General features: G+C 41.6%; 1 protein-coding gene across 1 annotated transcript in view; it reads right to left on the bottom strand.

Moving 5' to 3' along the window:
- Positions 1-22,176, bottom strand: part of STPG1 (sperm tail PG-rich repeat containing 1) — a 202,562-nt gene that overhangs the window by 79,405 nt on the left and 100,981 nt on the right. Inside the window, exons 5-6 of the mRNA XM_075336094.1 lie at positions 18,431-18,610; positions 4,048-4,159 (exon numbers count right to left, since the gene is read on the bottom strand). Coding sequence (XP_075192209.1) covers positions 4,048-4,159; positions 18,431-18,610 — 292 coding nt within the window. The remainder of the gene's footprint in view (positions 1-4,047; positions 4,160-18,430; positions 18,611-22,176) is intronic.

Below are 22,176 nucleotides of genomic sequence, written 5' to 3'. Positions count from 1 at the left end.
ACACTTAGCTATCTTGTTAAAGTCTTCTCCAGCTTTATGGGCTTCCAGCATTTTCATTTTCAGAGTGCTAGGCAGCTGCTTACAAGAACTCATGGCTGCTGATTTTTGGCACACGGTTAGATGAGGCTGGGTTTTCACAAAGCTGTGAAGATTGTATCACCTGGCTGTTCCTAATGATGATAGTGAACAAACCATAACACTAACAAGCTAATTCAGTTCTGAAACCTTGGTCAAAGTTATCGGAGTATACAAATCTCCAAGTGAAGAAAAACCTGTATAACGGCAAGTCATGAAAATATATATAAGTTTATTGCATTTATCAATTAAGACAAACATGCATAAAAAGATTAAAAGAGAGGATTTAGATGAGAGGACCAGGTGTACAGGTTTTTCTTTTCTTTGCATTTATGTTCTGTATATGGCTCTATCCATGTACATAGTATGGCACAGTTCAAAATTCCGTGTATGTTGGTTGTTCTAACCTCTCTCAAATCTCCAAGTGAGCCCAAACTGTTGCATTGGCCCATTTTCATGTTTGCGATTTTTAAAAAGTAAAAGATGAAAATATTTTTTTGGCCTAAAATATTAAGAAAAAGTGTAATCTTTAACTTTATGCCTTTAACAGATCATTTCATCTTCAACTTGCTTAACTCTTCACAACAGTAATTTTGATCAGGGGTGCCCAAACATTTGCACGCCACTGTATATAGAGATACATTTGAAGATAGCAGTGCAGTGTATTTCCATATACTTGTATTCTTTTGAAAAAATGAGTCAGATTTTTTTTCTTCCTATAAAATTACTAAAACATCATTAAAAACAATTACAATAATGTCATTTTTATTGTGGAATTTTTGAAAATTATAAATATCACAAATCAGCAAATAACAATGACATATTTGATGTCACTGTAATTGTAACAACTAGCAAAATAGGGAGATCAGAATATTTACGGTGATCTGTAAGTGGCGTAAAAAAAAAAAAAGTGTAATTTTTTTTCAACAATAAACCCATACAAAGTGTAATAAAAATGTAACACTGAGGCCATATTTACGTGTAGCATAAATAATGCAGTTTTTGTACTGTCTTTTCTTTTTATTTCTATTCAAGTGTTTTAACTTCCTCATTTTGTTTGTCCTATCACTTCTTGGGTAGGGCTATTTATACTCACAATGCACGTCTTCATTGCTGACTATATTTTAAGATATATAGATGCTTGTAGTATTAGTCTTTCAGTTAAGGATTATCTTGCTGAATTATCTCCTTGCAGTTTGTGAGTTTTCCATCCCAGCATTTTTCTCATTCTTTTAGGTTTAGAATTTGAGGGGTTGTATTCCATAAGTCTTTTGGGTTTTCTCTGTTTTAATTTATCTTCCCTGTATGACTGTGTGAACATGTTCTTATCCCGGTTTCTCACCCTCTGCTTGCGTGCACTTCTTTTATGGTTATTGTTGTTTTAGGTTACACTTTGTTTAAGATTGAGGATACAGTTAAGGACACTCAAAGTCAGCCGACATTGTGTGGGGGCACCATTGCGTAATCTTAGGGTGCCAACCTCCCCAGTTAGAAAAATCAGGGTCAGATTTAGGGCTTCTCTTACTCTGAATAGAGACTATAAGTCACTCAGTTTTCTGACAAGGAGCATGAAGGAGAGCATGATCAGTCATTGACTGCTGCCTTCTCCCAGGATCAGCAGGAATGCAGAAATTCAGCCTTGGTAACTAGATTTTTGAGTTGTCAGTGCCTAATCCATCAGGACCAAAGGCACTTAAGGCTATACTCACAGATTTGGTCAATATTTTACATTTTTTATTTTAAGACAAAAGTTTATTGAATATTCAAAATGAAAAGATTTATATTTCTTCTTTAGTTTTTTGGTTCAAAATGCGGATACAAAATAATAACCTTCAATGTGTGAATATCGTCTTACAATTTATATAGAAACCTAAATTACCTCTTAAATGTGCAGTTCTAGCCTTTAAAAAAATATATTATTCCCTCACAGAAATCTATGGTTGCAGCGTTTCATACAACCACAGTCCCACAGCGTTCTGGTATTACTGTGGCCATTTTACAGTGTTTCCCTTCATAGCATCATTTTCATACACCATGTCATGATTGACTCCTGGCTCAGCTGGAGCTGGGCCTTTTTTTTAGTTTCACTTCTGATGCAGGTCACGTTAGGGGTTAATCCTTCCTGCCTCGTTCTGGAGGTCAGGCTGCTTTATTAGGGCACTGTTTCTCTTAGACTTCGCCAGTGATACTTCTGGCTCTGCTGTGTTCTGCTCTTGAGTGACCTGTTGTCTGCCCTGCTCCCTCCTGACCTCCGTGTTCACCTTACCTGTTAACCTCCTCTGTCGTCTGTTTCCATCAGTGTCTCTCTCGCTGTCTCCCTGTTCGTTCCTTATCTGTTTACCTTAATTCTGTCTTGTCTTCCTACTCCCCCTCGCTGCTAAACTCTGATTTCACAAACAGACACACAAACATAAATGAGAATGGATCACGATATCCTTGTAAATAACCAAGGAATTTTATATACACACTCACTTTAGGAAAGGGAAGGGAAACTAATATAGCCCTATAAGGGTAGTGTATCCCTACCTAACAACGGAGGGTATGACACCATAAGTTACCGGGCGCCCCCGTTCCATGTCGGCTCTCCCTCTCCCTGACCCTGATATAGGGATGGGATGAAAAGCCCTATAGTGGTGCTTGCACAGTACAATATATATGAGTTCCCAAATGGTAATACTCCTCCTTGTATTGTTTTCCTTAGATCAAGAAGGTATCAATTTACTGATCTATAACCAGGAATTCCTATTCATGATACTAGCACTGTACAAGACGTATAGACTTCTATTCCTAATAAATTATCTTTATGCAAGGTAGTGATCCATAAGAGTTATTTACAACCACATATGTTACAGGGTGGTATACCCCACAAGTATATTACAGTCACCTAGAGTCATATCACAAGGGGCTCAGATAATCTCCCCATTATACCCCAGGAGCTGAACGAAAAATGGGATACAGACACCCCTGCAAATTACTGCAAAAATAGAAAAGGTTACTCCAATCATATTCTATATAATATAGTATAACAGGGAGAAAAGATGAATTACTTCCCTGAGAAGCAGGAATCCAGGCCTGCCAGGCCTCAACGCGTTTCTCCTCTCCCTTTAGAGGGTCATCAGGAGGCTAAGGGGAGACGGCAGCGGGTCCTGTTCACTAACAATCCATGGCTGTGTCGACGTGGAACGGGGGGCGCCCGGTAACTTATGGTGTCTTACCCTCCGTTGTTAGGTAGGGATACACTACCCTTATAGGGCTATATTAGTTTCCCTTCCCTTTCCTAAAGTGAGTGTGTATATAAAATTCCTTGGTTATTTACAAGGATATCGTGATCCATTCTCATTTATGTTTGTGTGTCTGTTTGTGGGTACATTTTAATGAATATTAATAAAAATTGCACATTTTAAAATAGGGTTGAGATTATATGTTAGTCCCTTTTTGAGCACTCTACCCATCTACTTAACTCTGTTAGTTCTTAAACTCTGATTTCCCGGCTACTGACTATTTGCTTCCCTCTGACTACGTTTAGACTTTGCCCTTGTGTACTTACAAGACCTCATGTTGTGACACGGCTTTCTGACGATTCTACTGCCATCTGGTGGGCTTGACTAGTATTCCCTCTGCTAGGGAATTCCCTGCTCATACGTTTCCTCCACTTTTACGCCCCCTAGTGGTTTACCAGCTAACTACCTTCTCAGATAGTTTCAGGAATCCTCTCAGTCCCACATTACTGCGCTGTACTGCTATTGTACATCGTAGAGTACAGCGTGACACACCAGTTTTGCAGGAACTTAAAACTAAGCTCTGTTCAAGTGGTTGACAGCCAGGTGGGCCCCTGTTTGCATGAAACATTGAAGGGGCATGATATGTGGACCCCCATCAATAACAAAGCGAGAATATATCCTAAAATATCCTAAACTTATGCCTTCACTTTTGTTGATGAGAAAATCTTTTTGCATCATTACCAGAACTTACAAGGTGAAGGTCCTTTCAAGGTTGTCAGCTGAATTGCATCTCTCTTTGTCCCCGAGATAAAAGCTGCATGTGCAGATACGTTATTACTTGGATGGCAAAAATCTATGGATACCTGAAAAAAAAAAATGTTGAAATGATAAAGATACAGATTTTTATATATACAGTAGAGACCACGAGTTTGGACACACCTTCTCATTCAAAGAGTTTTCTTTATTTTCATGACTCTGAAAATTGTAGATTCACAAAAGCCATCAAAACTATGAATTACCACATGTGGAATGAAATACTTAACAAAAAAGTTTGGAACAACTGAAAATATGTCTTATAGTCTAGGTTCTTCAAAGTAGCCACCTTTTGCTTTCATTACTACTTTGCACACTCTTGGCATTCTCTTGATGAGCTTCAAGAGGTAGTCACCGGAAATGGTCTTCCAACAGTCTTGAAGGAGTTCCCAGAGATGCTTAGCACTTGTTGGCCCTTTTGCCTTCACTCTGCGGTCCAGCTCACCCCATACTATCTCGATAGTGTTTAGGTCTGGTGACTGTGGAGGCCAGATCATCTGGCGTAGCACCCCATCACTCTCCTCCTTAGTCAAATAGCCCTTACACAGCCTGGAGGTGTATTTGGGGTCATTGTCCTGTTGAAAAATAAATGATGGTCCAACTAAACGCAAACCGGATGGAATGGCATGCCGCTGCAAGATGCTGTGGTAGATGCTGGTTCAGTATGCCTTCAACTTTGAATAAATCCCCAACAGTGTCACCAGCAAAGCACTCTCACACCATCACACCTCCTCCTCCATGCTTCACAGTGGGAACCAGGCATGTAGAGTTCATCCGTTCACCTTTTCGGAGTTGCACAAAGACACGGTGGTTGGATCCAAAGATCCCAAATTTGGACTCATCAGACCAAAGCACAGATTTCCACTGGTCTAATGTCCATTCCTTGTGTTCTTTAGCCCAAACAAGTCTCTATTGCTTGTTGCCTGTCCTTAGCAGTGGTTTCTTAGCAGCTATTTTACCATGAAGGCCTGCTGCACAAAGTCTCCTCTTAACAGTTGTTCAAGAGATGTGTCTGCTGCTAGAACTCTGTGTGGCATTGACCTGGTCTCTAATCTGAGCTGCTGTTAACCTGCGATTTCTGAGGCCGGTGACTCGGATAAACTTATCCTCCGCAGCAGAGGTGACTCTTGGCCTTCCTTTCCTGGGGCGGTCCACATGTGAGCCAGTTTCTTTGTAGCGTTTCATGCTTTTTGCCACTGCACTTGGGGACACTATCAAAGTTTTCCAAGTTTTCGGACTGATTGACCTTCATTTCTTAAAGTAATGATGGCCACTCGTTTTTTCTTTACTTAGCTACTTTTTTCTTGCCATAACACAAATTCTAACAGTCTATTTAGTAGGACTATCAGCTGTGTATCCACCAGACTTCTGCACAACACAACTGATGGAACCAACCCCATTTAAAAGGCAAGAAATCCCACTTATTAAACCTCACAGGGCACCTGTGAAGTGAAAACCATTTCCTTTTTTGAAGCTAATCAAGAGAATGCCAAGAGTGTGCAAAGCAGTAATCAAAGCAAAAGGTGGCTACTTTGAAGAACCTAGAATATAAGACATATTTTCAGTTGTTCCACACTTTTTTGTTAAGTATTTCATTCCACATGTGGTAATTCATGGTTTTGATGCCTTCAATGTGAATATACAATTTTCACTCATGAACATATAGAAAACTCTTTGAATGAGAAGGTGTGTCCAAACCTTCAGTCCGTACTGTATATATATATATATATATATATATATAATATACACACACACACACACACGCACACATGCAGTCTGATATTGGTTGATTTTTGCACAAACACATTGGTTTGTCTACAATATGATGAACTGTAAACCAGAGGATGTCCACTACTTTAAAATTAATGGCCTATATTTAGGGTAGGTCCCACCAAGCAGTTGTTCCCAGTATCGGCGGCAGCCGGTACTGCAAAGTTACAAAGTTGCACAGTGCAGCTCCATCAATTCTACAGTGGCCGCAGCTGGGTACTGCCCATCCATATTCAAATCAATACAGGGGCAAGTGTGCAGTGCCCAGTGCGGCAACTAGTCCATCAAGAGAACTGAAGGCTATCGTCTGTGGTCGTAATTGGTCATAGGTCATCAGCGGGGGTCCAGGGTTTCACACCCCCAAGGATCAGAGATTCATGACCTATCTTAAAGATAATCAAAAAGAGTAAGCTGGGCTCAACTGTTTCGGTCCTGGTGCTCGGGAGAAAAAATAGTCCATATAATTATAAAGAACTCCGGCACACAGTATGGAAGGAGGAAAAACAGTCAATGGTTTTTGTAGTATGTTCAGGTTTTATTCAAAAGAAGTTTTCACAACGATTGGGAGTTGCAATACAGTCCTTTCATAACAACAAGGAGTTGTAATACAGTCCGACGTTTCGGCTCTAAATGAGCCTTCACCAGGGACATTAAAGTACTAAATTGTAACAGGAAAGATCACAGGAAACATAATTACAATAACATCATGTTCAAAGTGAAAACATAACAACAATATTACTCCAAGTGGTGTGGTTATAAAATGTGAGAAAATATGTGCACATGTTAAAGTGCTGTCTTGATGTACATCCGATGGGAAGGGGATTTTAAGAGTGAAAAGGGAGGCTGAGGAGGATGTGAAGTAAGGGAAAGAGAAAAGGGGAGCAGGAAGGGGAGAAAGAAAGCAAGAGAGAGAGAAAGAAGAAAAGAGAGACGAGAAAGAGAGAAGAAAAGAAGAGAGACATACCCGTACTGATGTTGTATAGAGTGGGTCCTGTGCACAACACTAGGAAAGGAGAAACTGGAGACTGAAGAGAAAAGGGGGATTATGATCAATGTTGCATCCTAGTCTATGTTGATAAATGATTAGGAAGAATATAGCTTACATTAAATGGATTCAATAGATAAAGGGTCCTCGTGGCTCCAAATGTAAGGACTATAGTGGTTGGATATAGGTAAATGCTATAGGAGGCTAATAGAGAAAATGAAAATGTTAGGGAGATGCTATAAGTAAGAAAGTATGAAGAATTAGCTTGTTCACGTACCAATGAGAATCGATGTACTATATGAATGGGCAGAGGCTCATATATAGTAAAGATGCAAGGTGTGCTTGGGGCACGTATGTGATGCTGCTATAAAGGAAATGAACATGTCATGAGATCAAAAAGTAAAATGATCAATAGTAGATAAATACGGAAAAGGATGAGTGAAACATACCACACTATGTAGAGGGATTACTTCAGGAGTAAAGCATAGGACTGGATTCTATAACCAGGCAGCGAGATAACTACCCCATAGGTTATAAGAAGAAGGGGGCTGCAATGTAATATATCAATATCATAGCGTTATAGTTATATCGATATAAGACAGAAATAAAAGGGGAATGTAGCAAAAAGACATAGTCACATACCTACAGTGGCAATGAAAAGGTTAAATGACCAAGGAAGAGCCTGAATGTCAATACAATATGATGAACTGTAAACCAGAGGATGTCCACTACTTTAAAATTAATGGCCTATATTTAGGGTAGGTCCCACCAAGCAGTTGTTCCCAGTATCGGCGGCAGCCGGTACTGCAAAGTTACAAAGTTGCACAGTGCAGCTCCATCAATTCTACAGTGGCCGCAGCTGGGTACTGCCCATCCATATTCAAATCAATACAGGGGCAAGTGTGCAGTGCCCAGTGCGGCAACTAGTCCATCAAGAGAACTGAAGGCTATCGTCTGTGGCCGTAATTGGTCATAGGTCATCAGCGGGGGTCCAGGGTTTCACACCCCCAAGGATCAGAGATTCATGACCTATCTTAAAGATAGGCCTTCCATGTTAAAATAGAGGAAAACCTCTTTAAGTTACTATTAGGGCCAAGGTTCAATTATTATGATAAATTTATAATGGTCATTGTTTATATGACTCCGAATCCTTCATAGACATAGAAGCCAATTCATCAGTTTTCACTAGAATTCTGGTGTAAAACTGAAATGTTGAAATTTTTTTTACCACATTGAATTTGCACAAAAAAAGTACATTTTTTACTCCAGTCACAAATCGCTCTGTACCTTTTAATGAAAGGTGAGTGGAGCTTAGCCAGAAGAGGGTGCATGGCTGACAAATTCATGAGAATTTTCATTATAAAAGAGTCATAAGTTCTAACAGAAATATACTCTTGGAGAACAAGCTGAAAGATGTCAAATTTATCAAGAAGTATACACTGACGTTGAGCCATATGTAAGGAGGTAATTTCTTCCTCAATATGGCCCAATTAACATCTACCGCTTGTGATTTTTGCCTTTCTCTGGCTCAACATGCTAGGTTATAGGTTAAAAATGATAAACCTGAGTTTAATTTCAACCTTAAAGCCCACTCAAGTTATTTTTTTATCTGCCCGTTTGTAGGATATTATGTGTGTGTTATGAAGTTAGTAACATGCTCACCGGTCACTGCCCGCTCCCGATTTCAGCGGTGCTCCGGCCCATTGCAGCACCACGTGATTGCATCTGTGACGTGCCAGATCACGTTGCGATACAGCAGTTACTGTCTCAATGTGAGTCTATGAGATTCAGAACTAAGCTCTCTAGCCTCATTCAGAGTATCATAGACTTGCATTAAGAACATTTAAAAAATGATCTTCACTCCACACCAATGTGTGATTCAGCAGGTCACAAATGCAGTCACGTGGTGCGGCAATGGACAAAAGTGGAAGAAGACAGCGACTGGTACTACCTTCATGACACTTACACATATAACATTCAACAAAGGTCAATATAATAATTCACTAGAGTGTAAACTATAACTATAACTGATGTCACTGGCAGACACAATCAGAAAAGGGCCCCTGTGCAAGGACAATACATGGGTTCTTTGCTGCCCAAGAGCTCATCATAATGCAGAATTCCTCAAACTTTAGAGGAGGAAATGTGCCCCCTAATTTCTTGGGCACCTGTTTGGCCGCACAGGTTGCATCAATGGTATATCCTCCCTTGACTGATGTAAAGTAATATTAGGAGCTTGTTGGTTACCCAGGATCCAGTTTAGTAATTTGCCCATCCAACTAACCTTTTAGTTAAAAAAAGATAACATTTTCTCTGGACTAGTGGTTCTGTGAGAAGTCTGATGAGATACTGGTATATAAGGCATGGTTCATGGCAGCACCAGTTTGTCTCACCGGCAGGACTTGCGTGCATCAGTGATGTTGAAAGTTATGCCGATGGTAGTCTTTTCTGCCAGCAGGGACACCCTAGGTGGACTGGTTTCAACTGAGGTGCCCGACTAAGCGTACTGCACAGCGTCGGTAGCAAGACATTGCATGATGAGGTGGATTCTATTGAATTCACACAATGATGACTCAGTGTGGCTTCTTCACTAGTGCCACATTACTGTGCGGAAGAAAGCCCTGGCAATCTACCTCCGTATTATGCCAAGAAAACTTGATGGAGAGTATAATTAAAGGGAATTTGATATAGTGCTGGAAGATGCATTCCTAGGCCAGAAGGCACTCAAAAAAACAACTGGGGAAGAACTGATGGTCAACTGGAGTATGCTCAATGCTTTAGATGCACCAGAATCAAAGCCGTAAAGTTGTTTTGGTGCTGATCCTGCTTGGTCAAAAGAGAAGATCAAAAGCTGTAGAAAATAAGATATGATCAATTTTGGAACTTGGAACTGAACCATGAACCAAGGCAACCTAGACACTTTCAAAATTAAAATGAATGGAACAGAAATCGATTAACATTGACATTTACAGTCAAATAAACATTGGGTCTACCATTCAGGCAATGATAACCAAAAACATAACAGTAATGCTTTTATTCTAAACCGAAGGTTGGCCATCACGGTCCTTGAGTACAATGCAGTCAGTAAAAGAGTCATCTCAATAGGACTACAAGATGCGCCAATAAATGTCAGTCGTACAAGTCTATACACAGATGAAAAAAGGTGCAGGACAAAGTTCAAGAGGAAATCGCCAAAACATGAAAAAAAAAATAAAGACTTACTCATTATCATAGGAGACTTGAATGCCAAGCTGGCCCACGTTAAACATGGAACCGTTGTTAGAAACTTTGTAGTTGGTGAGCAAATTGAGACTGTCGACTTACTGACTTTTGTAATACAAAATGTTGATTATGAACACAGTCTTCTAAAATCACAAACGGAGACTCTACACATGAACATCACCAAACGGAGCCTGTAACAATCAGAGTGACTACAGTGCTGGCCAAAAGTATTTGCACCCCTGCAATTCTGTCAGATAATACTCAGTTTCTTCTTGAAAATGAGTGCAATCACAAATTCTTTGATATTATTATCTTCATTTAATTTGTCTTCAATGAAAAAATAAAAAAAAAATTGTCATAAAGCCAAATTGGATATAATTCCACACCAAACATAAAAAAGGGGGTGGACAAAAGTATTGGCACTGTTTTAAAAATCATGTGATGCTTCTCTAATTTGTGTAATTAACAGCACCTGTAACTTACCTGTGGCACCTGACAGGTGTTGAAAATAACTATATCACACTAGCAGCCAGTTGACATGGATTAAAGTTGACTCAACCTCTGTCCTGTGTCCTTGTGTGTACCACATTGGTCTTCTTTCTTTTCTCCATGCTCAAAGAACTATCTGAGGACTTGAGAATCCAAATTGTGAGGAAGCATGAGCAATCTCAAGGCTACAAGTCCATCTCCAAAGACCTGAAAGTTCCTGTGTCTACGGTGCGCAGTGTCATCAAGAAGTTTTAAGCCCATGGCACTGTGGCTAACCTCCCTAGATGTGGAAGGAAAAGAAAAATTGACGAGAGATTTCAACGCAAGATTGTGCAGATGGTGGATAAAGAACCTCGACTAACATCCAAACAAGTTCAAGCTGCCCTGCAGTCCGAGGGTACAACAGTGTCAACCCACGTACTATCCGTCGGTGTCTGAATGAAAAGGGTCTGTATGGTAGGATACCCAGGAAGACCCCACTTCTTACCCCGAGACATAAAAAAGCCAGGCTGGAGTTTGCCAAAACTTACCTGAGAGAGCCTAAAATGTTTTGGAAGAATATTCTCTGGTCAGATGAGACAAAAGTAGAGGTTTTTGGGAAAAGCCATCAACATAGATTTTACAGGAAAAAAAAAAGAGGCATTCAAAGAAAAGAACACGGTCCGTACAGTCAAACATGGCGGAGGTTCCCTGATGTTTTGGGGTTGCTTTGCTGCCTCTGGCACTGGACTGCTTGACCGTGTGCATGGCATTATGAAGTCTGAAGACTACCAACAAATTTTGCAGCATAATGTAGGGGCCGGTGTGAGAAAGCTGGGTCTCCCTCAGAGGTCATGAGTCTTCCAGCAGGACAATAACCCAAAACACACTTCAAAAAGCACTAGAAAATGGTTTGAGAGAAAGCACTGGAGACTACTAAAGTGGCCAGCAATGAGTCCAGACCTGAATCCCATAAAACACCTGTGGAGAGATCTCAAAATGGCAGTTTGGAGAAGGCACCCTTCAAATCTCAGGGACCTGGAGCAGTTTGCCAAAGAAGAATGGTCTAAAATTCCAGCAGAGCATTGTAAGAAACTCATTCATGGTTACCGGAAGCGGTTGTTCGCAGTTATTTTGGCTAAAGGTTGTGCAACAAAGTATTAGGCTAAGGGTGCCAATACTTTTGTCTGGCCCATGTTTGGAGTTTTGTGTGAAATGATCAATGATTTGATTTTTGCTTCATTCTCTTTTGTGTTTTTTCATTGCAAGCAAAATAAATGAAGATAATAATACCAAAGAATTTGTGAATGTAATCATTTTCAGGAAGAAACTGAGTATTCTCTGAATTGCAGGGGTGCCAATACTTTTGGACAGCACTGTACATATGTGTTTGCCAAAGATGTAGGTTGGCTATTATTCAGGTCCTGTGGGCCCCCCCAACCCTAAACACGGGTCATGTGACAGGTCATGTGAGGGGTCTTGTGACGGGCCATGTGTCAAACACCTGAAACAGATAATTTCTGAAAAATAGTTGCCGAAACTATAACGTATAAAACATCCACTAATCTAATAAATATACCCTTCAGTTTAAAAAAAACAAAAACACTAAGGCCGAGTATTGAACAGTCCAACATTAATCTGTAAGCAAGACTATTGCCCAAAAAAATTATAAAAAAACTGAGCAAAAACTCCCTGTGTGAGCATAGTTTAACAAATACTGAAGTAAAATACTCAAATTTTCAGCGTGTGCACGAGGCCTTACACATGCTGAGGTAAAAAAAAAAACACCTCACCAATACTGAACATGTGCATATGACCTTAGGCTTTGTTCGCACATGACCTTAGGCTATATTCACACAGGGGATTTTTTCTGTCGCAAAATCTGAGGAAAAGCTGCAGTTTATTATTAGCATGTATTTACATTAAACCAATGAAAAAAAAACAATGAGAAAAAAACTGCAAAACCGCCCTATGTGAACATAGCTTAACAAATACTAAGGTAACAAAAACTCTAATACTGAACGTGTGCACGATTCCTTGGACCATGTGCACACTGAGAATTGGTTGAGTTTTTTACCTCATTATTTGTAATGCATTGTCTGCACGTTCAGCATTTGGTGACTTTTTTTTACCTCCGTAGTTGTAAAAAATTCACTAAATACTCAATGTATGCACATGGCCTTATTGTAGTAGTGAAAATATATATGGGGTATGTCATTGGTGTGGACTAAAACTACATGTGGCAGATGTCCCCGGCCTGCACACTGTGTATGCCCCTCCATTATATCCACTACATATATCATGATACATGCGGAATAACTTGATGGAGGGGAACACACAGCATATGGAGTCAAACATTGGAAATATCCAAGATGGAGGGAGGGCCAGTGGGGCATAGTGTGCTGGAGCGTTTCACCCATGTAGTTTAAATCCTCCATTCCCAATCTATACATACAGAGTGTATGGATTCGGAATGGAGGATTGCATAGATCAGATGCCACAGAACACTTTGATAGAAGAAACCCTCGTCCCCACTGTATAGAAAATTACAATTGCCCGCCCCCCTTTCACATAGTGTGCCGCTGCAGTCTGCTGCTAGTGAAAAGGTCGGTAGGCACGTCCACAGAACAAGTCACCAGTCCGTCTCCATTCTTCAGGCTACTGGACTCCAGTGTAACCTGCAACAACGCTGTCTGCTGTCACCATTACAGAGGAAACTCCTCTTCGGCAGACAGGTGGGTGGGACTCCCTCAGCCACGCCGCACCCTGTATGTTGCTAGTACGTCCTGCCCAGGGCTGCCACCAGGAACTTCAGGGCCCCATACTGCCAAAATTTTCGGGCCCCATTCAGACTCCGCCTCCACCACAGCTCCGACTCTACCCCTCGAACCTTCGGCAATAGAATAAAGTAGCTTCCAGCATCACGTCCAAGAAATAAGGTTAAAAACCAAATTTTATTCCATAAATTTAAAACTAACACTAGGTTGGATGGATGTCCACGAAGTCTAAAACAATGTTTTACATGTTCCAAACCTAAAAAAGGTTCTTAGTCTTAGGCGGGCTTTGCACGCTGTGACATCGGTAACAATGTGTTACCGATGCTGCAGCGATAGTCCCGCCCCCGTTGCACGTGCAATATCTAGTGAAAGCTGCCGTAGCGATTATTATCGCTACGGCAGTTTCACACGCACATACCTGCCGTGCGACGTCCCTCTGGCCGGCGACCCACCTCCTTCCTAAGGGGGCGGGTCGTGCGGCCTCACAGCGACGTCACACGGCAGGCGGCCAATTGAAGTGGAGGGGCGGAGATGAGCGGGACGTAAACATCCCGCCCACCTCCGTCCTTCTCATTGCAGTCGGGAGGCAGGTAAGGTGATATTCCTCGCTCCTGCGGCTTTACACACAGCGATGTGTGCTGCCGCAGGAGCGAGGAACAACATCGCACCTGTCGCTGCACCGGCATTATGGAAATGTCGGAGGCTGCAGCGATGATACGATAACGACGCTTTTGCGCTCGTTCATCGTATCAAAAAGGATTTACACGTTGCGATATCGACTGCGACGCCGGATGTGCGTCACTTTCTATTTGACCCCATCGACATCGCACGTGCAATGTCGCAACGTGCAAAGCCGCCCTTAGACATATCCTGCTAGATTTGCACAAGTTATGGAATAAAATTGTTTTTTAACCTTAATTCTTATCTCCTTTGTTGAGCACCACCCTTTTGTGACCTTCCGGTGAGCGGTTGGATATTTTCCATATGGTCGGGCTATTTCCATATATTGTGGAGTTTTATATGTGATTTGGTGGTGCCGGACGTCTCTTTTACTTTGCTGAACCTTGTTTCTTGGACATTATGCTGGAAACAACTTTTTTCTATTGCTGGACTTTGCCTCTTTGAACACGGAGCTGACCTCCCTGCTCCATGCTCCAGAAAAAGGACCCCGGTGATGCATTTACCAGGTGAGCTGAGATCCTCTCTCGAACCTTCCACAGTCCACCATCACTCTTGGAAAATCTCCAATTCTGCAAACAGTCCTTATCAAACATTAACCGCTAGTCGTCATTTTGACATCCCGAAAAAAGCTGCATGCAACGTTTTTTGGGTCATCAAAATGACAAGCCCCAGAATCATCAGCCATATGCGTATATCTAATATATAAAGCTGAGTGTGTGTATGTGTGTGTGTATGTATGTGTATATGTGTGTGTGTATATGTGTGTGTGTGTTTGTGTGTGTGTGTGTATGTCCGCTAAAGGAATCCGCACTGTCACATTTACAACCACGATATTTTGCACAGACACTTCGGGTGACTCAGACTATGTTTTGAGGGGAAAATTTAACCCCGCGCTTTACAGTTATTCACCAAAAAACCTCCTTACATTAAAGTCATTGGAGCTGGGAGCCACAGGTCATTTATAAGAGCTGTGATTGGTTGCTATAGGCAATGAAGGACATTGTTAGTATAAGAAGCTTGTGTGAGGTAATATGATATCGGTCGAGAGATGGAGAGACAGGGAAAGAGACAGACAGACAGAGACAGCCAGCCAGGGAAAGAGAGAGACAGAGACAGACAGCCAGGGAAAGAGACAGACAGAGACAGCCAGCCAGCCAGGGAAAGAGACAGACAGAGACAGACAGACAGGGAAAGAGACAGACAGAGACATCCAGTCAGGGAAAGAGACAGCCAGACAGGGAAAGAGACAGACTACATGCACATATACACACACAGCTCTACAACAGGCACATCTCCTTACACGCAATATACATTAACTCATCTTGTAGTTCCTGATCAGTGCAGAGCAGGAGAGCAGACACTGGGAGCTGCACGGAAGCTGCAGCAGCTGAACAGCGACAGGACCTGCCACTTCTCCGGTCATGTAATCAGGCAAGGTCCTTCACCTTCTCAGCCTCCGTTCTGATAAAATACATTTCCTGTCTACTCTGCACCGATAACATAGATCAGTGCAGGAAGAGAGAGAGCAGCTCTCTATGAGCGACCCGGGCCCCCTCATTGCCCTGATGGCGGCCCCGCACCCTGGGGCCCGGTGAGCAGAGGAATGAAAGGGGAGCGGCCTGGGCTATCAGCGGCCCTGCCCCCTCCTGGCTTCTGCTCATAGGGCCCTTTACAAGAGTCACGTTTGTAATTTCCTGATGGCAGCCCTGGTCCTGCTGATGTGCTGCAGGGCAGGCGGTTGACCCAGCAGCTTAAAAATGTTTCATGCGGATTATAATGGGGGCAATTTATTGTTCGGAGCATAGGCCCCCTGGAGCCTCGGGCCCCGGGCGGTAGCCCAGATTGCCCTCATTAAAATCCGCCTCTGATTACAATGACTGTACAGCTGAGCATGAACTTTTGACATCACAGAATAGAGTCAAGCTGTACAAATGGACTAGACATCCGTCTCGTCAGGTGCCCCTTGCAATACATCCAACTCTGCTACTCCTTCTGTTGCTTGATAGTCTCTACCTGTTTATGATGAGGCATGACCAGACTCTGTAGGAGTGTAATGACCTGTGGCATGAGTGTGTTGCTCCTCTGGCCTATCCCCTGCCTGAAGTGGGTTGATCACACAGGATCCTCACTTTGCCTGATGTTAGATTCAAGTCAGTTTCTTTCAAGAATTCTGTATGGCTGCTCTTCTGTTTGATTCTCCTGTTACTGACCTGATCTGGGGAGCCTTCTGCAAACATATCTGGCCAAGAAAAAAAAGAGGGAGCGTAAGAGGAGGTACTGTTATGCTGGTGCATTGTGTGGCTTGTAGGCACCGTCAAATTCACTGCTCTTTCCAGTGTCTGCTTGTCTCACAGCTGCCCCTATCACCACTTCCAACTGTGCTACATCCTACTGTTGCTGGCAAGTCTCCACCCATTCATATTATGGCTTGGTCAGACTCTCCAGAAGTGTAATCACGTGTGGACTTCAGTGTTTTGCTTCTCTGGCTTATCCCCTACCATCAGTGGGTTAATTAGGCAGCTCCTCCCTCCACATTTTGCCTGATTTTAGATTCAAGTCAGTTCCTTTCTTGCAGTCTGTCTGGCTGTACTGTTTGATTTTCCTGTTAGTGACCCAGCTTGTCTTAACATTCATCCTGACTTCTCCTTTTCTGACCTCAGCTATGCTTACTGACCCAGTGCTTCCTGCCCCAACATCAGACTATCTGACCTGGTCTTTGCATTTGACTTGTATTTCTTCTGCACCTTGACCCGTAGGTCAGCTGCTGCCATCTCGAAGACTGCCCTGAGAGTGGTACCTGGCAACTACCTGCAACCCAGCCTCTTAACCATCTGAGGCTCTATTCAATACCAGATAGTCACTTAGTGACACCCTTCCAGGATAAGCCTGGCCATTGGCTAAGTGGGTCCACACTCACCATCGTCTCACTACTCAGATCGATGATCACTCAAGAGGCAACAACAACACCAAAAGCATCTTAGGAATATAGCTATGGGCAAATCAACAATGAAATCATTAGACAAGGTCTTCAAACATAGGAAAATTTCATAGCTTATGAAGACAAGGCTCATACATAATTTGGTCTTTTCTGTAGTAACAAATGGATGTGAAACCTGGATGATAAAGAAACAAAAGAAGAAGAATAAACGCCTTTGAAATGTGGTGCTGGATCAGCATGTTATCAATACCATGGATGGCAAAAAGATCAAAGAAATCAATTTTGGAACAAATCAAGCCAGACATGTCACTCAAAGAAAGGATCACCAAGCTACAACTTGCCTACTTTGGACACATCATATGAAGAATGCAATCACTGGAGAAGAAATACATATTGGTTGGAAGAATAGAAGGAATAAGGTAAGAGGAAGATCAACATCCCAATGGCTTGATACAATCAAAGAAACAATGTAGAAGACCCGGTTGACATATCTAGATTTGCAGAAGAACGATCTTCCTACAGATTATTATTATTATTAGCAGTATTTATTAATAGATCACCAAAGATTCCATGGAGCTGTACCTCAGAAGGGGTTTACCTAAAAAATACAGATATACGGTAAGTTACAGTAGACTGACTAGTACAGAGGAGCATGGGCCCTGTATTTGCGGGTTTACATTCTGTTATATAATGGGGAGGAGATAGCAGGTGGGGGGTTGCGGCAGCTCCGGTTTAGTGGTGGCCGAGGGGTCAATGCAGACTGTACACATTCTTGAAGAGATGGGTTTTCAAGTTCCATTTGAAGCTTGTGAGTGTACCAGATAATCTGACTTACTGGGGCACAGAATTGCAGAGGATGGGGATACTCAGGAGAAGTCTTGGAGGTGGTTGGATGAGGAGAGAAGATCTTGGGTGGAGATTACATGTTGGAGTATATTGGGAGATCAGTTTGTAGATATACGGAGGGGACAGATTATGGACACCTTTGTAGGCCAGTGTTAGTAGTTTGAATTGGATATTGTCGCGATTGCGATGTGCAGAACATTCTGTATCGTTCTGCTATGCTCTCCTGCAGAGCCGGTATGATGCAGTGCGTTTTACAGGATGAATACTCTGTTGGTTGTTTCACAAGCACTGGGTTTCACACTGGTCCTGGGAGGTGCTCTCGCAGATGCTTCTCTGCATACACACCGGTGTATTTTGAATACATCAGTATTTTGGTTCAATTTGTCAAAAGTTGCAAATACTGTTAAATACAAGGAGAAAGCTCATTTTACTTTGCTCCAAATTCATGCATCGTGTGTTCCATTTTAATGAACTTGGCGCCAAAAACTGTGACTAATACCACAAGACAAAAAAGGAAAGTGATCTGGGCAAATATGTGCAAAGTGATACTATAATGTGTACAAATGAGTAAAAATAGATAACCAAGAACAGTATCTTTGGTGTTCACATCACACATAAATTGTTGGCAACTTACTTCATATTGATTCGGTGCCGGGGTTGGATGCTTTGTATCTTCCACTTTGATAGCAATAGGCTGATGAAACATGCTGGAATTACTATTGTTAAAATCCTTCTTAGAAAACAATGAACCTGGTATGTTGTAAGAATTCGGAGCAGGAGTACGCCCAGCTCTAATGCGAGCAGTTCTAGATACCTAAAGCAATGGAATGGATCATATAAATATGTAAAATCTCATTTATAAGTGTCCGATTTACAATCCAAAACATATATTATGTTATACTGACACAACTCTGTCACAGATCTTACTATATTTTTAAATGTCATAATAAAAACTTTAGAACGTTAACATACTAAGGTATTCCCTATCCATATTGTGAGCACCCCCAGCCACAAGTTCAGCGGTCCAACACCGGGACAAACAACTTAAAGGGTAATTGTTAGGTATGATCGAATACCTCAAATATTCGGCTTCGTGAATATCCGACAAATAGGTTGCCGCTATGCGAATATTCGATGCACAATGCAAGTCTATGGGAAGCCCGAATAGTTCTGAATAGTTGTTATTCGAGTTTCCCATAGACTTACATTGTGCATCAAATATTCGCGAATAGTCGAATAGTGGCGACCTACTCGGCAAATATTTGCGAAGCCGAATATTTGAAGGATTCGATCATCCCTAGTAATCATACTTTAAAGAAACTGTTTATAGTAGGTTGTGCTGTTAGTTTAGGAGTAACACAATTTCTGGCCAATATATGATTTGTATACTGCATTTTCTACAGTTTTCCCTTCTGCAAGTTCTATTTCTTAACCTGTCAGGTCTAATATGCACCCAGAACCACTATGCAGTTCTGGGTGCATATTGCTAATCCCTGCCTAACCGTCCCTCTATACACTAGCATAGATAAAGGGATCTTTAGAAAAAGTATTTCTAAAGATCTTTTATTGTATGCTAATGAGCGAGGGCACTAGCCCCCTGGGTGTTGCTTCCCTTGACAGCGCCCCCCATTAGCATGTTAGTATGCCTCTGTGGGCAAGCTACCATGCTGATGAATGAGCAGTGTCACAGGATGATCGTCACCTATCCACCGCCATCGCATCAGACGGGGGATTTCGGCTCAGTGCGCATGACCCCGAAGTTTGGGTCATGCACACTACTTCAGTTTGAAGCCAGGATGCGTACACCTGGCTTCATAGTGCGCAAGACCAAAACTCCGGGGTCATGTGCACTGAGCCGAAATCCAGTGTCTTGCAGTGATGGCGGCGGAGAGGTGAGTGAGATCATCCTGTGACGCTGCGCATTGATTAGCATGATAGCGCACCCACAGGGACGTACTAACATGCTAATGGGGGAGACTATCCAAGGGAACTACGGTAACGGGCAGGGGACTAGTCACCTCGCTCATTAGCATACGATAAAAGATCTTTAGAAATACTTTTTCTAAAGATCCCTTTATCTATGCTAGTGTATACAGGGATGGTTAGGCAGCGATTAGCAATATACACCCAGAACTGCTCGTGATTCTGGGTGCATATTGCACCTGACAGGTTCCCTTTAATCCCTTCACCTTTGGGCGATTTTCCATCTTTAGTTTTTTCCTCCCATCCTTTCAAGAGCCACAAGGTTTTTATTTTTCAGTAAATAAAGCCGTATGAGGGCTTGTCTTTGTTGTACTTTTGAATGACACCATTTAATCTGCCACATAATGTACTGGAAAAAAGAAAAAAAAAATCCAAGTGCAATGAAATTACAAAAAAAATTACAATTACACAATGTTTTTTTGAGGGTTTATCATGTTCACTATATGGTAAAATTGACCTGACAATATGATTCCCCAGGTCAGTACAAGCCCATAAATGCCAAACATGTGTAGTTTTTTTTCTTAACTCTTTTATTTAATTGGTAAAAAAAAAAAAAAAATTAAAAATTTGTCACGAAAAAAAGAATTTCGCTTTTGTCGCCATTTTCCGAGATCTGTAACATTCTCATTTTTTGGGATCCGGGGCTGTGTGAGGGCTTATTTTTCACCCTGAGCTGACATTTTGACATATGACGTTTTGACTAACTTTTATTACATTTTATTGCAATATTGTGGTGACAAAAAAAAATCACTTCACTGCCAAGAGAGCAGGTTTTGCCTACAGATAAAAAGATGAAAAGAGCAATGTGTGAACATAGCTTTAGAAAGTACAGCACATTGGTCTGTCACCCTCTGCCTGTTTCCTCTCTGCTCACCAATTACTCTTCCCCTTTCCATAGACTATTATAGACTGCGTCACATAACACCTACTGTCCATCTTGCCAGAACAAGACAGATTTTAACAGGTTTTTTTTTTCATAGTAGATAAATACAAGGGGCGCAGAATAAGCGGCTGCTAAGTGGGGAAGGAAGCTAATGTTACTGATAAGACGTATTAGAAAGTTACTTAGAATCACATGTACTATTGATTTATGCAAAGCTTGTTGAAAATACAATTCCATTTCAAGATTTTTGGAATAACCCTTACAATGATAGCAATAATTGGCGTCATAATTTTGTCACAATAAGCAATACAGGCAGAATAGTGTTAAAAAGTTGCAGGTCTAATGGGCTTGTTATCATATTACAGTATGCAGGTAAGAAATGGGGTTCTGGGTATAAATGCTTCCACACAGCAGAATTCAACGTAAGTTCTAGTATCTGATCTTTTTGGATTGATCAGAGAGTGAAGGCAGAGAGTGGAACAGGTTATCACGGGAGGTAGCGAGCGCTGCATCAATGGAAATCATCAAGTGGAAGCAGGATAAACATGTAGCTGGGATGATTCAGGAAACCCTGTACTTGCACGGAGTTGGACCCGATGGCCCTTGAGGTCCCTTCCAACTCTTCCATTCTATGATCAAGTGAAATGAAGGGTGTCAGACTGGGAATTGCAGTTTTAGCTGGAGTTTATTAAAGATGGGAGAGGAGATTATACCACTGCAAAATTGTCAGTTTTTCAGATTTTTCTCTTTATAGGTATATTTTGAGCTAAAATGTAAATTGTTCTTTTATTCTATACTACTGACAACATGTCCCCAAATTTCCAAGCAATACATTTTGTATTTATATTTTGAAAATGAGAAATGGTCAAAATAACAAAAAAATGCACTCTTTTCAGATACCTCAAATAATAATAAAAAAAAAAACAAGTTCATAATCACTTAGAAACAACAATACTAATGTTTTAACTCAGGCAGAGTTCAGAAATCAATATTTTGTGGAACAACCATGATTTTTAATCACAGCTTTCATGCGTCTTGGCATGCTTTCCATCAGTCTTTCACACTGCTTTTTGGTGACCTTATGCCATTCCTGGTGTAAAAATGTAAACAGTTCTTTTTTGTTTGATGGCTTGTGACTATCCATCTTCCTCTTGATTACATTCCAGAGGTTTTCAATAGGGTTCAGGTCTGGAGATTGGGCTGGCCATGACAGGGTTTTCATGTGGTGGTCCTTCATCCACACATTGATTGACCTAGCTGTGTGGCATGGTACTTTGTCCTGCTGGAAAAAACAGTCCTCAGAGTTGGGGAACATTACCTGAGCAGAAGGAAGCAATGTTTTTTCCAGGATAACCTTTTATACGGCTTGATACATACGTCCTTCGCAAAGTCTGCCCAATTCCTTCCCAATTTCTAGAGTAAGGTAGTCTTCTCTGATGAGTCTAATTTTCAGCTTTGCCCGACACCTGGTCATCTAATGGTTAGATGGAGACCTGGAGAGGTGTACAAGTTAC

Source organism: Anomaloglossus baeobatrachus, chromosome 2 (assembly GCF_048569485.1).
Source record: "Anomaloglossus baeobatrachus isolate aAnoBae1 chromosome 2, aAnoBae1.hap1, whole genome shotgun sequence".
Taxonomy (NCBI): domain Eukaryota; kingdom Metazoa; phylum Chordata; class Amphibia; order Anura; family Aromobatidae; genus Anomaloglossus; species Anomaloglossus baeobatrachus.
Note: the sequence above shows the minus strand (reverse complement) of the source record. Positions and strands in the feature narration are given on the sequence as shown.